Genomic DNA, 19,390 nt, shown 5'->3' on the forward strand with positions numbered 1-19,390 from the left:
TCTCGTGTTTGGCTTTGCGATTTGTTGGAGAAATCACAGCCGTTGATCATCCGCCGAGTTGTTACTTTGAGTTTTTAATCCAATGGTCGGTTCGGTCCGATTAAAAAAATTCGATTTATTCAACTTACTTAAATTAGAAATTTTAAAATCGAGATGGAATTGAATTATTTAAAATAATCGGTTTTTTAAAAAATAAACTTATGAAATAATCGAACTGTTGTAAAAAATATATATACGTAGAACTTTAATATTTTTTAATATTTTGAAGAAAAATCTAATAACAAGGTAGTTTGTATATCAATTCAATAGTTTTTTAATAAAAAAAGTTTAACAGATAAATTAATCAAGACGTGTAAATTAATCAAATGACCTGGTCTGGTTTGGTCCCGCCAGGAGCCTACCAGATCCTTCTTCACCCAAACCAAAATAGACCAGCCATCGCACCCAAAAAACACCACCTTTTCCTACCCATAGGACCCCTCCTCTCAAGCTTCCAATGGGGTCCAGGTGTCACGTTCCAGCCTATTAGCAAGGTATTGAAATGGGTTCGTGAAGCCCTCGGCTTCGTTTGGAGTCAGCTTCCATCCGGCCAAGCGAGGTTAAATTACAATACCTGTTTTGCCCTCGTCTGCATTCGGACTTTTCTTCGCCTTCCCCATCCCTATCGAGTCGGTGGCATCCCTGCCTCTTCAATAAAGTCGTCTCTCCGGGAGCGCCACTCGATCTCGACCTCTTCCGCATCTCCTTCATCCCCGTCTGTTGCAATGGCGAAGGTGAGAGGCGAGTTCGCTGCGTCTTTCCTCCTAGCACTCCTGCTCGTCTTGCCCTCTTGTCGCGCCTTCTACCTCCCCGGCGTCGCTCCCCGAGATTTCCGCAAGGTGATCCGCTTTGTTGTTTGATCGACTCGTAGATCTGGGTGGGGATCTGGATTTTTTTGTCCGCCTTCACGAGATCCGGATTTGTTTTGTGTTTGCGCTTCTCATCTTTGTTGGATCTGAGCTCTCAGATTGTGATCTTCTCGAGCCGTTGGTAGAAGTTTTCTCTTGATGTTACTGTAGATGGCTCCATGTAGGATCTGATTATAGTCGTTTCCTCCAGTTGCTATATCAGAGAGCCCTATTTAGTTTTAATCTAAATTTAGAAATTCCATTCGGTGTTAAAATGGTTGCTGCTTGTTAACAAAAGTTGTCATTGGTTTCTGTTTATTCTTTATTACTCGAGTGTGCATGGTTTATCTTTGATTCTTTGGTACCGAGTTGCGTTCAGTAGTATTCGTTATTTTCACTTCTAACAGATATCACTGGTGCTAGCTTCGTGGTGAGTTGATAGAATAAAGTTTTACAAGTTCGTGTTTCCTATTCTTTCCAGAGGCTATAGTTGAGTCAGATTTCAGCAAATGCCATAATCTTTGAAGTCTAAAATGATTTTACAGTATTATTTAGCAACTTTGTATATGTACATTTTTCATGGATTCAACTTTGTGATCACTGCTCTTTTATTGGTTTCTCTCTATATTCATAAAAATTAGATTAGATTGAAATCAAATCTGCAGTCAAGGTAGGAATTGAGTTGGTGACGGTTATTAGTTGATTGTCTTCTTACTTAGATAAGGGAGCAGTTGATTTATAATCCCTGAAGTCCAAATTTATATAATTAATGTGAACATATCACCGTTTCTTCTCTTTAGTAGAATGTTTATAGGATCTGACTCTGAAATTAGAACTTCAGTACTCCCATTTTGAAGAAGTGTGCAGGCAGTCAGAATTAGTCCACATTTTATTCTCAAACTTTTGTGTTTGGTTATTTTTTGGGATTTGAGTGTGCATATATGAAATTTAATGACGCACTCAATAACTATCATTTAGCGTCAAAAGCTAAAACTGTTGATGCCATTTTAAAGTGATGTGCAAAAAGTAGGCTACTTTTTTGTATAGGAAAGAGTTATTTTTTTATGAAAAATCATTTCAACATTAAATATTTATCTTATTTGTGGGACGGTCAGTTTTCCCTCATGCAAAAAGTAATTTTCTATTTGAAAAGGTTGCGACACACTTGCTATTTTACCTTTTCTTTTCATTTTAAAGATTATATTTTGCATTGGAAAACGAAAGAAAAAGATTTCACAAACCAAATAAAACCTTAGTGTTTGTATTATCCTATTATTATATCTTATTAAAGAGGAAAAACCTTCTCAGATGGGTGATATCTTGGATATTTATTAATCCAAAATTCCAGATATCTAGTAACTACTAGTTGAAAATAGTTGGAGTTCAACTGTTGTTGCCAACATGATAATTTCTGATTAAACCATGCTATTATTGTTGTACATGGATGTAGGAGCTCAACTTTTGTTTACTTTGTTTCTTTTGTATGATTTATTTTAATATTTGTTTGTGCTTCTGACCTCAGTAATTCCAGACTAATATTATTACCTCTCTTTTTTTTTTTTTACTTTTGACAATTCTTTTTGCTCAGGGTGAGGACTTACTAGTTAAAGTGAACAAACTTTCCTCCACTAAGACACAACTTCCATATGATTATTATTTCTTGGATTACTGTAAGCCTTCAAATATAATGAACAGCGCTGAAAATTTGGGGGAGGTCCTTCGCGGTGATCGCATAGAAAATTCGGTTTATACAGTGAGTATCAGTTTCTTGTCTGTCTGGGTCAATAAGGTTTTGTTACTTGACATTTGACTCTTTACCTGATTAAAACCTGCTTAACCTGTCATTTTTTAATCACAGTTTAAAATGAGAGTCGATGAGGGTTGCAAGGTGGTTTGTCGAGCAAAACTTAACTCAGAAGCTGCTAAGAACTTCAAGGAGAAGATTGATGATGATTACAGTGTAAACATGTAAGTTATTAATGTGTTTGTGTTGCAAGGATAATCTGCTTTCAGTTTATTCCGCTCGGCCACTAATTATGTAAGCATTTGTACACTGATTTTCTTGTTGCAAGCATCAAGTGTTTTTCCCACGTGCTATAATATTATCTTTTTAATTATTTTGGCCAACATTGTAGACTTCATCGAATTCGTGACAATCAATAGTTTTATTGTTACAAACATAATTTTCTTTTCACATCTTATAGGATTAATATTTTTATATATCTTGTTTTTTCTGACATCTATAGGATTAATATTTTTAATTATCTTGGTTTATGTTTTACACATTATAGGATTCTGGACAACCTACCCCTTGCAGTTCCTAGGCAAAGGAGAGATGGAAGTCAAATTCATAGTTATGAAAATGGTTTTCGTGTTGGATATAAAGTAAGTTGCTTAATGAAGGTGTGAACGTTTGGAAGTTCTTTATTATGTAGTAATATGCAATTTCTGTTTTTAGGGGAGGGACAATAAATATTACCTCAATAACCACCTTAGTTTCAGAGTCATGTACCATAAAGATGCAGAATCTGATGATTTTAGAATTGTTGGGTTCGAAGCGACTCCGAGCAGGTACTGTCATTTAATGATCTTTTATTTTATCCATATCTGATTGTTAGCAAAGACATATCACTGTGTTGGCATCAGAGCTTCTAGTAATGCAACATGATCTTATTTCATGGTATATCTGTGCTCAGAAATTAGTTTATTGAATGGCCAGGCTGTCTTTTCTTCTGTATCAATGCCTGTTCTATGACAATATGAAAGATAATAAATAAGAAAATGTTCCAATTTGTTTGTGTTTGTATGCAAGAGAAAAAGCTGCATTAATTGTCGTCTTCTTTAGCCTCAGTAGCAATCTTTCGTTGTGATTTTTTTATGATACACTTTGTGAAATTTGCTAGTCTAGAAACCAACTATTTTTGATTGATTATCAGGATCATTTTTTATCCAGTGATGTCTAATAACAGCAATCTGCCACCATCTTGCTGCATCAGGATTACTAAGACTGTTTAGCCACTGTATAACAAGAATAGGCCACTATGCCTCTCTGCATTTTTTTCAATCCATTAAGTAGTTTTTTCTCTTCCTTGATGAATCCTTCTCTGAGTCCAGGTTAAACATAAAACAAAAATGATCAAGTTTAACAAATGTTAGAAGTATTTATATTTATTGTTATAGGAGTCTTAGTGGAGCATGTTGGAATGATCTTACAATATCAAAGTGCTGTGTTTGATTAAAGATTATACATTAGCAAGTTGAATTTGCAAGAAACTCATCTCAAAGTTATTTGTGACTGTGAAGACTGTAATAGCATCAGTTATTCTAGAGCAAATAATTTTCAAGTTTCCATTGGTATCAGTCAATACAATTAAAACATTGCTTTGTTTGCTAATCAATGCTGATATACTATTGGCGTTGGTAAATGCCATAGTGTCTCTTGTGCTAACACATTTTTTGTAGCACCAACCGAGATAGACTATCTCAATTGGTACAATCACAAATTGATCAAGGCAAGAAGATTCTAATTCCATAATTCATCATCCGATTCCATCTATCGGTCATGGGTGTCACGCCCTGAGTGGGGTTCAATGACCATTGTCATGGCCTAGAACTCAAAATAGCTGCCTGACAATTTCTTGGGTACTAACTAAACCAAAAACATCCATACAACAAAAACATAATTTCAAGATTCACATAACAAATGCTACAAGAATAACTTAGCTTGATGATGATGTCTTAAATATCTATTAGTTGGTTATTCTTTTACACGATTCATTGAAAGTATTTGGCTGGTTGAGGCTTTCAGGATCCTTTATACCAGTTAAAGGCCATCAAGTTGGCTCCAGCAATCCAATTTATTTGAAGTTTTGGTTATATGTATGTTATCTTATGCTATATTTTGTATCACATTAAATACATCATAACTCGCTTCTCTTTCTTTCTTGCTATTACCAATAGTGTGAAGCATGATTACACTGTTTGGGATGACAAGAACCCTAAAGTTTCATCATGCACCTCAGATAGTAAAATATCCCCTGGTAGCAATTTGCCTCAAGAAGTAGCTGAGGATACATATGTTGTTTTTTCATATGATGTTACCTTCCAGGTGTGTAGCATCTATCTGGAGCTCACCTTGTTGGATATTTTTCTTTCATAATAAGCCTTGTATATTGCTGTACCATTGCTCAATTGTTTCTCTTACATCTGTATATATGTGTATCGCAGTCAAGTGATATTAAATGGGCATCACGTTGGGACACTTACCTTCTCATGAATGATGATCAAATTCACTGGTTTTCTATCATCAACTCTTTAATGATAGTTCTGTTTTTATCTGGCATGGTGGCTATGATTATGTTGAGGACTCTCTACAGAGATATAGCTAACTACAACCAACTAGAGTCACAGGATGAGGCCCAGGAAGAAACAGGATGGAAATTAGTTCATGGGGATGCCTTCAGGCCACCACTCAACTCTGGGCTTCTTTGCGTGTATGTGGGAACAGGGGTTCAGTTCTTTGGGATGACCTTGGTGACTATGATTTTCGCACTATTGGGTTTCCTTTCTCCTTCCAATCGTGGGGGCCTTATGACTGCAATGGTTCTACTGTGGGTTTTCATGGGAATATTTGCTGGATATTCCTCGGCACGTCTTTATAAAATGTTCAAAGGCTCAGAATGGAAGAGGATCACCTTGAAAACTGCTTCCATGTTTCCTGGTATTGTATTCACTATTTTCTTTGTACTGAATGCTCTTATATGGGGGGAGAAGTCATCTGGTGCAGTTCCCTTTGGAACCATGTTTGCCTTGCTGTTTCTATGGTTTGGCATATCTGTTCCTCTAGTTTTTGTCGGTAGCTACATAGGTTACAAGAGACCAGCTCTTGAGGACCCGGTTAAGACAAACAAGATCCCCAGGCAGATACCTGAGCAAGCATGGTATATGCAGCCTGCGTTCTCTATACTAATCGGTGGCATTCTACCATTTGGTGCAGTTTTCATTGAGCTCTTCTTCATCCTGACTTCCATATGGCTTAACCAGTTCTACTACATCTTTGGCTTCCTCTTCCTGGTCTTCCTCATTCTTATCATAACCTGTGCTGAAATTACGATTGTTCTTTGCTACTTCCAGCTCTGCAGTGAAGACTATCACTGGTGGTGGAGAGCTTATTTGACTGCTGGATCTTCTGCCCTCTACCTATTTGCATATTCTGCATTCTATTTCTTCACGAAATTGGAGATAACCAAATTTGTTTCAGGAATCCTCTACTTTGGTTACATGCTGATTGCATCTTATGCTTTTTTCGTATTGACAGGCACCATGGGTTTCTATGCCTGCTTTTGGTTTGTCCGCAAGATATATTCATCTGTAAAAATTGACTGATCAGGGCGTCAAGACAATACTTCAGATGCATGTTTGTCAGCAGTTGGGATTTGGGAATCAGACTTAGTTGAGATAAAAGATTCTCGTTGTAACAGAATCATGTTACGAGTAGTGTTAAGGCAAATATAGCGTGTTGCAGATGTAGGACTTTGCTTGTAATCCACACATTATTTCTTTGTATTTTTGTTCTGTCATAATCCATCTAAGATTAAATTGACCGAACACTCTTGTAGCAATTTTTAATTCACGTTTTTTATCCTCATCACATGCTTCAGTTGATAACACATTTCTTCAATGTTTTAGGTGACAGTGCCCGCATTGTTGCAGGCTTAGGTTTCCGTTCTCTTTCAATTGCTAGTGGCAACTAACTTGCTTATTGATCATGTGCATTGCCATTGGCACCAGTGTTTCTAATATTGAAGGACTCTATCGGTTCATTTGATTAATCAAAGAATTGAAATAACAGTGTCTCCAGTTGCTTCTGATTTTAACTGATACAATGGGACAAAACAACATATCTTCAGTGATTGGCTTCAGTCCAAAGATCTGTTATATTAAAACAATTTATAGGAACAGTGTGTCCAACGGAAAAATAGGCAGCCATCAAGGTTTATTCTTATTGTTTTACCTTTCAGTTACCAACACAATTAAGTTATCTGACGGATGATGTTGTGATAAATTTATTTGATTCCATTTTATCAGAGTCTAGACTGTCATGTTCTCATTTTATTAAATTACAAAACAATGTGAGCAATCGGCGTAAAGCGAGAATTTAAATTATTATTTTTTTATTTTAGATATCGTATGCTTGCCGTTCAATTCGCAGCTTACCACTGAGCCACTAAAAAATCGCGCGGCCGCTTCGCGTCCGAAACCCCTAGCCTCTCCAATGGCGTTACCGTCGGCGACAAACTACTGGAAGCGGCTGTGGCACCTGATCCCACACCGCCCCCTCTGCTCCGCTCTCTCACTCACCTGCGGCTAGTCTCCGTAGTTCTTCCAATGCTAAGTAAAGTTTCTCTACCTTTTCGTGTTTGGCTTGAAGAACTAGGGCCGAACTTTGTCTTCTGAAAAGATACATATTCCTCCTAGCCTATTGGATCGCCAGGCCTCCCAGCCTCCATTCGGGTACGTATCTTCTTTATTTTCTTGATATTTTGAAGAATTGCTAAGCGGCCGGTAATGTTCTGAGTAGCTTGCAATGTTATACTACCATTGATCGTCGTACGATCTTTTTGGTGTTTAGTTCAATGTCTGATTTATTTATTTATTTTGATTCCGGATTTTAAATTTAATCTTTTTTCTTCCGTGCTGCCTCTGTGTTTTTTGATCTCTTTGTTTAGTTGCTTTCAAATACACTCGCAACATTTCCTTAAGAAAGATTTAAAAAAGCATCACTTGCAGCAAGGTCATAGGTGGAAGCAACTAATTTTTGCTTAATGCTGATGCTGAGTTTCGTTGTAGGGGGAGGAATTGAAGGGAAATTAAATAGTTTATGCGAAGAGAAAAGGAATTGAATGGAAATCAAATAGTTTAAGCGAAGAGAAAAGGGAAAACTATGTATTCCCACTTTATGCCATTTATCTTGTTTACTTAAATGGAAAATGAATGAAGAAAATAGTGTCACTTATTTATGTTTATGAGATGTGTAAATTTCATTTTTGTGTATGTCTGCCCCAATAGCGGCATAAATAAAATTGGACAAAATATAGGGATCAAAATTAAGTTTCTTTCTTTTCTATGTTTCTTCTGAAGTAAACAGAATGATTGGTCATTTCTTTTTCTCTTCTCTCTTATTTTTGTCCAAGTAAACACAATTGCTCTGGACCTTTTTCTCATCTTTGATTTCTCAACCATTTTGACAGCTGCCTTTGATAAGAGTTTGTTAGTATGCTAAAGCTGGAGGGAGTTTCAAGATTGTACTAGGAACACATCTTGTCAAGGTTTCCATCACAATATGGGAAAGTGAAACCTATCTATCAAATATTCCAGTTAGAAATGAGCTAAACTTCCTGAGAAGATTAACACATTTTAAAAATTAATGTATCACATAGAAAGGTGGCCCTACACATGAGCAGGTATATTTTGTATAAACATTTTACAATACAGAAGCACCATAAGCAATGTTCAAGCTGCAGTGCCATGAAAATTAATGTATCACATACAAAGGTGGCCCTACACATACGTGAATCTATTCATGAAAACCATACAAGATATTTCTTGTAGGTTGTTTTTTTGTTAGGAATATTCTAAAATATTCTTGAAATTCAATTAATACAAGCACTTTAGGGATCAGCAAACCAAAGTATTTTAATGTCTTCATTTGTTTCATAAATCTAACATAAAAGTTTAAATCAAGAAAAAGTAAGTGAACGTAACCTATTAAATGGTGATTATATCAATAGTATTAAGATAAATTCAATTATATTAAATTGCATAAGAGGATTTTTGTTTTTTTTAAATGTAATTTCCTTAGACCACCTAGTTGAAAATTTGTGGATATTTCTGATTTGGTCAAATTATATTAGACGTATTAGTATTCACAAGAAGCTTCTGCTAGTAAAATGATGCCTGCGAAATTTACTAAGAAAAAACTAGGGATGGAAAAGATATTATATGCTTGAAACACTTTTCTTATATGATTAAAACAAACTTGCAACAGATGGAGTCTTTGGTTGTTCATCTTGCTATATCTATGTAGAATTGGGGCATGCCGATCATGTTGATAATGAAGATAGTCCGATTGATTTGGGATACCAAATGATATAAAATTTGGTGCCTTAAAATGCTGCTTTCCCAAAGAATTATCAATTTGAGTTTAGTAGGATGTAATCAAACAGGTTGAGTGGGGTTTCCAAGAGCTGACAAGTTTCTTTAAGAACTTCAAAAGAAACAAGAAAACTAGGGTGATTTATGGCATTTAGTGACCTTCTCTATGGGTATGTTTCCTAAGAGATGACACTTTATGCTTCTCTAAGAGCCTTCACTACTTCATATACAATGATCAATTAGACTTCATGAGTTTACATGAAGGCTCAAGAATTAAAAACAAATCAAGTGGTTGAGTAGTTAACTTAAGGAATAAATACTTGATGAAAGAAACCTAATAATTTATGCAATCAATTATCAAATTTTCTGAAGATTAGATCTTAACTTACCATCTGATTAGTTCACTTTAAGTGGCTGAGTAGTTAATTTAAGGTAATTGAATATTGATAACATATTCTACATAAGTTCATAATCTTGACAAAGCTATTACTGTGGTTCCAAATACATTCACACAGGAAATAACATGATTGATCAACCTCATAGATATAAATGGGAAATAGATGATTGACCTATCTGGGTGCTTCCCTTAAGGGAGGTGATTGTCAATTAACATCTTTCCAGTCATCCCACAAGTTATAGCTTCTCTTGGGATATTTCTGACATATTCAACACCTTCTGCAAATATTACACCCATGCCCATGTGTAGGTGCGGTTCTATATGGCAGTGAAATGCCCAAACTCCAGGGTTGTCTGCTATAAACCTCAATGCCGTCCAACCATAAGGAAAGATCACTACTGTGTTTCTAAGTGGAGGATTCTTCAGATTAAATGTTGAAACATCCTTCTTTTGGAATCTTCCATCCCCATACCCTAGCACCCAGAAGTCGTGCCCGTGCAAATGCCATGGATGTATTTCACTAACATTCTCTGCTATGGCATTTGCATTTTGAAGGATTACATCAATTGTGCTGTTGAATTGGAAAACATATGCATTGGTACTTTGCGTTGTATTTTGATTTTTGGCTGGTTTCATCACATCATAATCTGAGGGGAAGCTCTCTGGTGGTTTCTTAGTATCAAATGCATTCTTCAGATGATATCTCATGGACCCTAAATAAGGGGTGGTAGGAAGTGCTAAAGAGACATTGTTGATAGCCCACTTAGTATAACCATCCATTTTGTTCTGTGTGTTGAGCAAGGCGATTTGCTTGTCAGCATTTGGAGGGGGCTTTGGTGTGCCCTGCCGGGCAAGAATCTTGTATGTGAATGATTTGCTGTGGGCATAGTCATTCCATAGTGGTGTGGCTGGTGGACTAGATTCAGGTAATTTTGATGGGGAATTTGGGGGGTAGTTTATGATAGCTAAAGAAGGTTGTGTATCTGGTTTTCTTCCCCTAACTCCAACAGAAATCCAGTAGTTTGATGATGTTTTCTGGTTTGTAGTGATGAGCACTGAGTAGCTTTCACCTGAATATATGTCCATATCATCCACGGTGAATGGTTCCACATAGTTGCCATCTGCTTCCACCACTGTCATCCTGTGATTCTGAATACAAGAAAAATGTTAACTATGACATGGAATATGATGAATTCACTTGATAAATTAAGCCTTCCTCGTGAAGTGGTGTTCCTTCTAATCAATTTCTTTTCTTTTTCTTATTAATCAGTGGTTTCATTATGGAAATTCAAATGACTAGTCGGTGATAGTTTGCTTACTCCAATGGCCAGATTTAGTGAAGCCAGTGAGGTGGTGCTTGCAATTCGCAGCCTGTATGTTTTGTTTGGAAGAACTTTAAGAACGACGGGCTCACAGTCTTTGCTTATTAACTTGCAGGTGCTGGATCCAGGGATAAGAGATGCGGCCAGGGAACAGTTACTCTGCCCTCTGCCATTGATCAATAGACTCTGCACCCAAGCAAGTACGATGATTCAATAATTTAAACTGCATTCCTATTTACGACATGTTTTCAAAAACTTCTTTTGTATCTACAGCTTAATTTACTCTGTGAGAAGAAACTAAGCTCGTCACTTACTTGGGGTTCTCCGATCCATTTCATGGGTCTGGAAGAGAGTCCAACCATCTGATCATAAATGCTCTTATGGTACCAATCACTGAGCAGCAGATTGAACTCTCCATCGTACTGAAATGGCTCCTTTTCCCCATCAGCCACATCCACTATGAGAGACCCATACAGCCCTGCAGCTCTCTGCATCCCGTAATGCCCATGGTAGAAATATGTGCCAGCCTGCATCCAACTCCAACAAGACAAACAAAAGTCAACCATCTACGGTACCATTTGTCAACTCAATAGAAAAGAAAGAGAAAATCTAACCTTGTCGACTTTAAATCTGTAGAGAAAACTCTCCTCAGGATTGATTGCGCATTGGGAGATGGAGGCAGTCCCATCAGCCCAAGGTGTTCCATGCTATTGAAAACAGAAACATTCAAGGTCTGAAATTTCCAAACGATCATGAATTTTGAGGTTTTTTTTTTTAATGTTGTTATTATAATTACTTGTGGTAGTTCTTGTCCTTGTCAAAGTGGTTTAGACCTTTTTCTCTGTCAGTATAACAACTCCTCTCTTCTACCTTTGATGTAAACATACAAAAGATGTACTGTTTAATGGTATGCCTCAAACACGGTCGTTTACCTGTCTGATACCGTGCCAGTGGATGACAACTCCTTCTGTGTGCAGAGTATTCTTCAGCTGGAGATGAATTGTGTCGCCGGCCTTGGCGCGGATGGTCGGGCCGGGGAACTGCCCGTTGATCGCCATCACCAGCTTCTCTTCGCAGTCCGGCGATGCGTATATGTAACCCACCTCCCATTTGAAGCGCCTGATGGTGGCTCCGCCGCCGGTGCGCAAAAGAACCGAGACGACGCAAGCGATGAACAAGAGCGGGGCGTTGGCCATGGTATCTGTGGTTGAGCTACCTGAAGCTTGAGGGAAGAAGAAGACACCGATAGCTAGCTTTTGTATTAGTGGAGGAACCACTATATATATATATATATATATATATTACTACAAATATTAATTTGGCCTTTATTAATTATCAGATTGTAATAATTCATCGCGTGTTAGGAAACTATATAATAAGCCAAATATGTTGAAGTTAGTTACAACTATTATATCATTTAGTACATGTATAGATAATTAATGACGATTATATCTAAATAGTATATTTGTTGATGTATCATTTGATACTATTATTAATAGTTTTAACCATTTGATTTAATTTAGACCAATGAATCCATTAACAAAAAATCATCATCAAAATCTTCGATGTCAATTTATTAGATTTCATGATAATGTCCTCTAAAATCTAAAAATACAAACATGTTCATGTATCTACTGATTAAATAATTTTGTCACTACATATTTTCCTATATATTTTGTTAAGATTGAGCTCATTCGACGTTTGAACAAACTCAAGTTTGACTCGACTCGTTTAAAGACATCTACATACCGAAAGCATCAAGCAATTGGATTCTTTGGCCACTTGCAACAACATGCTTTTTAAAAGAACATGTCTTTTGGTGCTTGTTTGAAGGCTTTTGATCCGATTAGTCAAGGATTCGATGCTCAACTTCTCTTTAATATCATGGACCAAGAAAGAAGGTCCCATTGTTGAAATATGGAATGATTTTCTTTGAATTGAATTTTTATAGGTTAATTTATTTGTTCTTTTTTATTTTATGACAATTGTAAACAAATAACTTGTATTACGGATGAAGGAAAAGAGGCATGGTAAAAGCTAAAATCTAAGTTGAAGAGTAAAATCTTATAGATAAATTGATACTTAAAAAGGTTGAGTATCATATATGATTATTCTCTTTATTTATTTATAAATTATATAATTATTATATTTTTTTTGAAAGGGCATCGAATCAAGAAAAAAACACCAAATTAAATTGTGCAGATTGGAGGTGTGATCGAATCAAATGGTTTAGTTTGTCATCAAATCGCCCAATTTGTTGGGATAAATTCTTGTGAGAAAATAAGTAATGTTCTTATGCTTGTCCATTTGTTTGGCTTTTCAAAAAGGAAAATATGAAGAGAATGTGTGATTTATTATTATTATTTTAAAAAAAGAAAGTGACAGCCACATATCAATGTGCAAGTACATATCATTCTTTTGAGAGTGCATGAAAATGGTCAAAATGTTGATGCACGATATTATTTTTGGAGCACAAATTGAATGATGGAATTTGTTTAAGGATAATAGTTTTACAATTTTTTATAATTTTTTAAATTTTCGATTTTAGATTACATTGGCTAAGTTGATTTTTTTTTTTTTTTGCAATACAATGATGTATCTATCTTTCCCAAAATAATTTAGAAATTATTGTTTTTAAATAGAAACAAAAGAAGTGGAAATGAAGGAGACTTCATTGTAAATGAGATTTTAATCTCACTAGAGTTTCATAGCATTATGGTTGATTTATAATGTATCGCAAGCATTGAAGTTGTGAACATATATACATGGGTCGGACACAGATGCAAATATGGAGTTCAGATTGCACTAAACCAAATTGATTTTGCTCTTGCTCGTTCATCCCTCTCTGTCGTGCACTTTGCTCAATGGTCTATCCGTGATAGCATTTGGATACAAACCCTCACCACAACTAATCCGTGTTTGGTGGTGATCACGATTTGTCGTTGTATCATGAAAAACAGACGTCGATCCTAATCTCAAAGCACAACCAGAGGGGGAAGATTCTGTTTTAAGAAAATTGCATCAAACGCAGACTTCTGCTTCTCTCTTTTCCCGACTGGGCTACCCACTTGGCAGTCAAGCGACTCGGCAACATGAGCATTCGACGTCCCAACTTAGCTGCTCGAACCTCGTTGCACTCGGCTTCATCCAATGACTTTTCACTCGAGCTCGAGAATCATTCAGGAGCAGCTCGGTCGTGCACTTTGCTTGGTGTTTTATTCGTAATAGTGTTCGGGTACAAACTCAATTCACCACAATCGACCTGTGCTTGTGCATGGTGATCGTGATTTATCATTGTATCATGGGAAGTAAACGTCGATCCTAACCTCAAAGCACAACTAGAGGGGGACGACTCTATTTTTAAAAATTTATATCAAACACAGATCTCTACTTCTCTCTTTTCCCAACTGGACTACCCACTTAGCCGGGTGACTCAACGACTTGGCAGCACGAGCGTTCTACATCCTGACTCAACAACGTGCTTGGGTGATACTCGACTTTCTACTCAGACTCGGCATAAAATCTATATTGGCATTCTTCTTTAATTTAATAGACTTGTATTGGATTATCAGTAACTCTTTAACACCACAATTCAATTATCAAGCCAATCCAAATAGATTGGAACTGATAATAAAGAAAAGAAAGAACAAAACTACCATCATCATTTTGGATTGGATTGGATTGGATTGCATTAAACTTTGTAAAGAAAACACATGCCCAAAAGTCTTCTATTACATGCATATATTTCTTACCATTTACAAGATGATCATTGACTGATTAATCAATGGAGATGAAGTTAACTTGGCGATCACAATTTCCTTTCTGCAAGGAATGATGTACATGAAAACACAGCCTCAGGAATTGTCAAGTAGAGGGAGTTCACTCCAAGGAACCCTTGCATTTTGTTTGCCCTCTGCAGTTTCTCCATGACTTCTCCCAGAGGGTTTATGAAAACGAGCTGCGTACACTCAAATCAAACAGTCATTTTATATATATGATCAAATTGTCATCACTCCAATATATTATAATTAGTTAAACTCAATGGTGATAATATAATTAATACCTCAAGATCATATTTTGATGTTGTCTTCTTCAGGTCAATAAGAAAGGAGATTCCACTCGTATCTACTGTAGGCACACCTGAATTTTTTTTGACTTTCTGTCAGTCTTCTCTTAGTTATATCGATCATATAAGACTATATATATATAAATTGGTTTGCTTAGATTCGAACCTGACAAATCAAGGATTACATATTGAAGATCCAGTTCCTTTTCGTGCATGCTCTTCTCTTCTTCGATCCATCTTGTTATCCTACCAAAAGAAGAAGTTCGAAAACTCACTCGTCTGCCATCAATTAATCAAATTAAAGTATATACAGATGGCCTACCTTTCCTTGAGATATGTGGTGTTTGAGAAATTAATGGGAGCTTCAATGGCAAGGATGAGGAACCCAGGCACTCCCTTAGCATCTCTATACTGATGTATGTCTCTGTATATGTTCGTTCCTAGGATGTTCCCAAGCTCAACAATTTTGGGCCTCGTGGTCTGGAGAAGGATCCGAAAGATCGATAAACCGACCTACACAAGCATTTCAAGATATGTGTTAGATTATAGATATGCTCATTAAGCATGCATCAATGAGGCTGCAAGTTCTACCGCGATGGCAAGCCCCTCCTGGACCGAGATGAAGATCACTCCGAGAAACGACGACAGGCAAACGACGAAGTCGACCTTATCGAGCTTCCATATTTGGAAGGCAGTGGGCACGTCGACGAGGCCAATGACTGCGGCGATTATGATGGAAGCGAGCACCACGTTGGGGGTGTAAGCGAACAACGGCATGAGGAAGAGGAGCGTGATCATCACGGTCAGCGCCATCACTATGTTCGACATTGCGGTCTTGCAGCCGGCGTTGTGATTCACCGCCGAACGCGAGAAGGCCCCTGAATTGAACAAAGATGAATGAACAGGCCAAGCAAGTCGATCGCTGATCATCAATTCAAGAATTAATTAATTATATTACCAGTAGATACATAGCAAGAAGTGCAAGATCCCACAACGTTCATCAGCCCTATGGCCATCATCTCCTTGTTTCCGTCCACTTGGTACCCTCGGAGGGAAGCAAAAGTTCTTCCACTGGCGATTCCTTCCTGAATTAACGAGAGCAACGTAATTAAGCAATTTAAACTCGATCGAGGATCAGTGAGAGCTTACAGTGAGAGAGATGATCCCGGTGGTGAGTCCTGTTTTGATCACGACGCTCAGGTAGATTTTGTCAAAAACTAGTTTGTTCCAAGATGGACTGTTCAATCCGCATTTCAGATTCCCGATCTGTAAAGTGAGAGCATGCATGATTGCAGAGTTAATAAGAAACGAATTAAGAGAATTTTCACCAGGGAGAGTTTAATCTGTTGCAGTACTGACGATGCTGATTCCATGATTTTGAGCCTTGACGAGGAAGACGATGAGGGTGGAAATCACGACAGATGCCAATGGAGATCCGACTGACAGCCAAAACAGCTTTGGTCTTCTCATTCCCTGCATTATGGCCAGAAAGATTAGAATTAGAGAATTTTGTTTATATATATATATATATAAACTACAAAAAAAAAAAATCGTTTTCCTAGCTTTTTTTTCTCTGAAATGTCCATTTATCTCTTTTTCTTTCTTTATATATCCCTTTTTCTTTGGGAAAGCTAAGCTCTTTTTAATTTAGAGAACATAAAAGACTTCGATTAAAGGAAAAACATTTATAGACAATTAACAATATTATAGTTTAAATAATTAAGTATTAGCAAATTTAATTTAACTAGTGTCAAAATTATCCCTACATGTTTGGACAAAACTTATGAAATTAAGCTCTGTCGGTAATAATTTATTGTGATGCAGACATTTACGTGCATGCAGACAAGAAGTATTGATTCTATCACAGAAAAGAAAATTATAACAACTTATTTCTCAATGAAATTAAAATAGATTTTATAGAGTTTCTGAAAGTCAAAAATAAGAACATACGACGTATCTCGCCGCCAGCAGAAACCCCAAGAAGCTGATCCCCATCGCCACCGTCTGCCATGACCACTGCATGCTCGCACACCACCACCAACAACAATTTTATCTTATAATTAAAGAGAGTGAAATTATTCATAAAAATAAAATAAAATAAAATATAGTGACCTCGTTGACGTTGTTAAAGACAGATGCCATGACTGGAACCACCGACATCTCCTTGGTGAAATGGACAATGCCCAAGAGGTTCTTAAGCTGCTGCAGAGACACAATAATGGCTGCTCCGGCCATGAACCCAACCAGCGTTGCCTTGGACAGGAAGTCGATGATGAACCCTAATCTGTCGCATGCAGTAACATATATTTAATTAATTATGAATTTTAGATTATATATATCTATATATATATGATATATATCATACCTTAGAATGCCGAGAGAGGCTTGGAAGACGCCGGCGAACAAGGTGGCGGTGAAGGCCAGCTGAAGGAAGAGGTTCGGGTCGGTGTTGGGGTTCACTACCTGCCTCAGCATGGCCCCCATTATGAGAGACGCTATCGACACCGGGCCTACTGCCAGATCTCTGGAGCTCCCCAGCACCGAGTACACCAGAGGCGGCACGAAGCTCGTATCTAAGCATTATCATACATGAGTGTATATATAGCAGCTTCATTAACATGCATGGAGAAGATCGATCGAGATTGGATCGCTGAAACTTACACAGCCCGATGATGGGAGGCAAATTCGCAAGCTTTGCGTAGCTTATTCCCTGCATGCATCGTCGAGCATTCTTAATTATATATAAATTAAATAATAATTAATGTGTTAAACTTTTTAAAATGTGTTATGGCGTGTGCATGCATGCATGATCATGCCTGAGGGATGGCGAGGCTAGCGATGGTGAGTCCGGCGATGAGATCGGACTTGAAGAAGGAGAGGTTGTAGTAGGGAAGCCAGTCGAGGACGGGGAAGAGGTACCGCAAGCCGAGCACGCACTGCCTCCTCGGCGGCTGCCCCTTGAAGTGGCGGAAGGGGTCGTCGGGGAAGAAGGTCTCCTTCAGTCGTCTCTTCATCTTCTCCAGCGAGGTCGTGGGCGGCGGCGCCTCCACCTTGTGCACCGCCGCCTCCGTCGCCGCGACGGCTATCTCAAGGGCCTGCCTGTCTCTCTCCATATGGCAGTAGTGGAAGCGATGGCACAACTCTTATGGCTTCCTTTTAATTTCTAGCTATTTATACATGAATGTACATTATTGTATAGATTGATGCTACGGGACAAAGGCAGTGCAGGTCCAAAATGCTAAAGTAAGAATCGAAACAAAGGTAACGGAAAGTAGTGGGGATAATAATAAGGGAGCAAATTAAAGGGGCCGAGAAGAAAAGAAGAGGCGAGGAAGGAAAGTAATGCAAAAGGAAGGAAGGAAAGTAATAATGCAAAGAAGGAAAGTAAAAATGCAAAGGGGGTGGAGTATGGAGAGAGAGTGAGAGAGATATCCATAACTTTGCTTTTTTATTTTATTTTATTTATATATATTAAATAAATTTGGAGTTCATTTTATAAAAAATCGACCTTAAAAATATTTATCATTCTGATTTTTTTTTATCGCCACCGATATTATACAATGATAAAGCACTTAAGAAAATAAATTCCGATATAAATTATATTTCAAATTTATTGAAATCAAAAAATAAAATCATTTACCTTAAAATTAATCAGGCAAAGGTTGACACTTAGATTATCGATTTATTATTATAGTAAAAGATTAAATACGTCACACCAACTATCCTACATGATCGATTTTATAATCATCTATAAGAATATAAATTAAGAAATTTTATAATCATCTTGATAAGATTCACACTATCGATCTTACAATCATGAATTATCAATTTATTAAGAGTCATTTTGCTTGTTATTTTGTTATGGTAGGAAATGTAATGCATGGCTCAATATGATTGAATTATACATCTTTAAACTAATATGAGAGATAAAACTAATATTTATTTTGAAATATAGACTTTTTTAAAAGAGTTTAATTTTAATTTAACTAAAATACCTGTGTGTTAATTCATGTGGATTGGGTGGTGGGTTTAAATCGAGTTGAAGTTATATTATAAAAAATTTTCAACTCTAATATGACTTTGAATCTTAAATCAATCTTAAAATTATAAATTCAAATTTAAATCAGAGGAATAATCCAACAACTTGTATTAATAATAAAATAATATTTAATAATAATATTTAATTTAAATACGTAATAATAAATCCATCTAAATATGATAATTATATTTTATGAATTTAAATATTTAAAGTTAAAAGTTATTCTAAACTATTAATTAAATTCAAAAGAAATAATTATTTAAAAATAATTTGTTACTAAATAAAAATTAACACGATGAAAATTGATGATATAATAAAATTAATGAACATCACAAATAATTAAGTTTTAAATACTCTTGATTTTTAATTCAATAACAAATCAACCCAATCCAAAAAAATTTCAAATATGATCTAACCCTAATCCTAAATTATAATTTAATCCAATATTTTTCATGTCGGTTCAAATTATGAGAAATCAGATTTAAATCCATAAGAAAGAAAATCAGAGGTGTCGGCAATTACTTA

The 19,390-nt window shown here is 36.5% G+C and overlaps 3 protein-coding genes across 3 annotated transcripts; 1 reads left to right on the plus strand and 2 right to left on the minus strand.

The window, feature by feature from the left end:
* The first annotated feature begins 677 nt into the window (after nt 1–677).
* Nucleotides 678–6,546, plus strand: LOC141836932 (transmembrane 9 superfamily member 7-like). Its single transcript, XM_074724404.1, has 7 exons — nt 678–878; nt 2,476–2,640; nt 2,746–2,855; nt 3,179–3,272; nt 3,346–3,458; nt 4,848–4,995; nt 5,115–6,546. The coding sequence occupies exons 1-7, from the start codon at nt 765–767 to the stop codon at nt 6,270–6,272; spliced, it is 1,902 nt and encodes a 633-aa protein (XP_074580505.1). The 5' UTR covers nt 678–764; the 3' UTR covers nt 6,273–6,546.
* Nucleotides 6,547–9,515: 2,969 nt separating this feature from the next.
* On the minus strand, nt 9,516–11,981 carry LOC141841981 (L-ascorbate oxidase-like). The gene is made up of 5 exons (XM_074730188.1): nt 11,693–11,981; nt 11,375–11,467; nt 11,075–11,287; nt 10,758–10,946; nt 9,516–10,587 (listed from the first exon to the last, which is right to left on the minus strand). The coding sequence occupies exons 1-5, from the start codon at nt 11,954–11,956 to the stop codon at nt 9,628–9,630; spliced, it is 1,719 nt and encodes a 572-aa protein (XP_074586289.1). The 5' UTR covers nt 11,957–11,981; the 3' UTR covers nt 9,516–9,627.
* Nucleotides 11,982–14,446: 2,465 nt separating this feature from the next.
* LOC141838203 (putative sulfate transporter 3.3) lies at nt 14,447–17,954 on the minus strand. The gene is made up of 13 exons (XM_074725613.1): nt 17,643–17,954; nt 17,488–17,536; nt 17,192–17,399; nt 16,939–17,110; nt 16,777–16,842; nt 16,186–16,299; nt 15,976–16,092; nt 15,785–15,911; nt 15,418–15,704; nt 15,149–15,339; nt 14,993–15,072; nt 14,824–14,900; nt 14,447–14,718 (listed from the first exon to the last, which is right to left on the minus strand). Exons 1-13 carry the CDS (start codon nt 17,937–17,939, stop codon nt 14,569–14,571), a joined length of 1,935 nt encoding a protein of 644 aa, XP_074581714.1. The 5' UTR covers nt 17,940–17,954; the 3' UTR covers nt 14,447–14,568.
* Nucleotides 17,955–19,390: the final 1,436 nt, after the last annotated feature.

Source organism: Curcuma longa, chromosome 11, assembly GCF_044706935.1.
Source record: "Curcuma longa cultivar G26 ecotype Majalengka, Jawa Barat chromosome 11, ITB_CL_G26_1.1, whole genome shotgun sequence".
Taxonomy (NCBI): Eukaryota; Viridiplantae; Streptophyta; class Magnoliopsida; order Zingiberales; family Zingiberaceae; genus Curcuma; species Curcuma longa.

Bases quoted from the DNA above. Each gene is read 5' to 3' on its own strand.
- LOC141836932 (XM_074724404.1), top strand. From the start codon at position 765: ATGGCGAAGGTGAGAGGCGAGTTCGCTGCGTCTTTCCTCCTAGCACTC. The intron at 879-2,475 runs GTGATCCGCTTT...CTTTTTGCTCAG, and splicing joins CTCCCCGAGATTTCCGCAAG to GGTGAGGACTTACTAGTTAA. The intron at 2,856-3,178 runs GTAAGTTATTAA...TACACATTATAG, and splicing joins GATGATTACAGTGTAAACAT to GATTCTGGACAACCTACCCC.
- LOC141838203 (XM_074725613.1), bottom strand. From the start codon at position 17,939: ATGGAGAGAGACAGGCAGGCCCTTGAGATAGCCGTCGCGGCGACGGAG. The intron at 16,843-16,938 runs GTCACTATATTT...GCGAGCATGCAG, and splicing joins TCTTTAACAACGTCAACGAG to TGGTCATGGCAGACGGTGGC. The intron at 14,719-14,823 runs GTATTAATTATA...GAGTGTACGCAG, and splicing joins CATCAAAATATGATCTTGAG to CTCGTTTTCATAAACCCTCT.
- LOC141841981 (XM_074730188.1), bottom strand. From the start codon at position 11,956: ATGGCCAACGCCCCGCTCTTGTTCATCGCTTGCGTCGTCTCGGTTCTT. The intron at 11,288-11,374 runs GTTAGATTTTCT...AGTTGGATGCAG, and splicing joins ACAGATTTAAAGTCGACAAG to GCTGGCACATATTTCTACCA. The intron at 10,947-11,074 runs GTAAGTGACGAG...GCTTGGGTGCAG, and splicing joins AATGGATCGGAGAACCCCAA to AGTCTATTGATCAATGGCAG.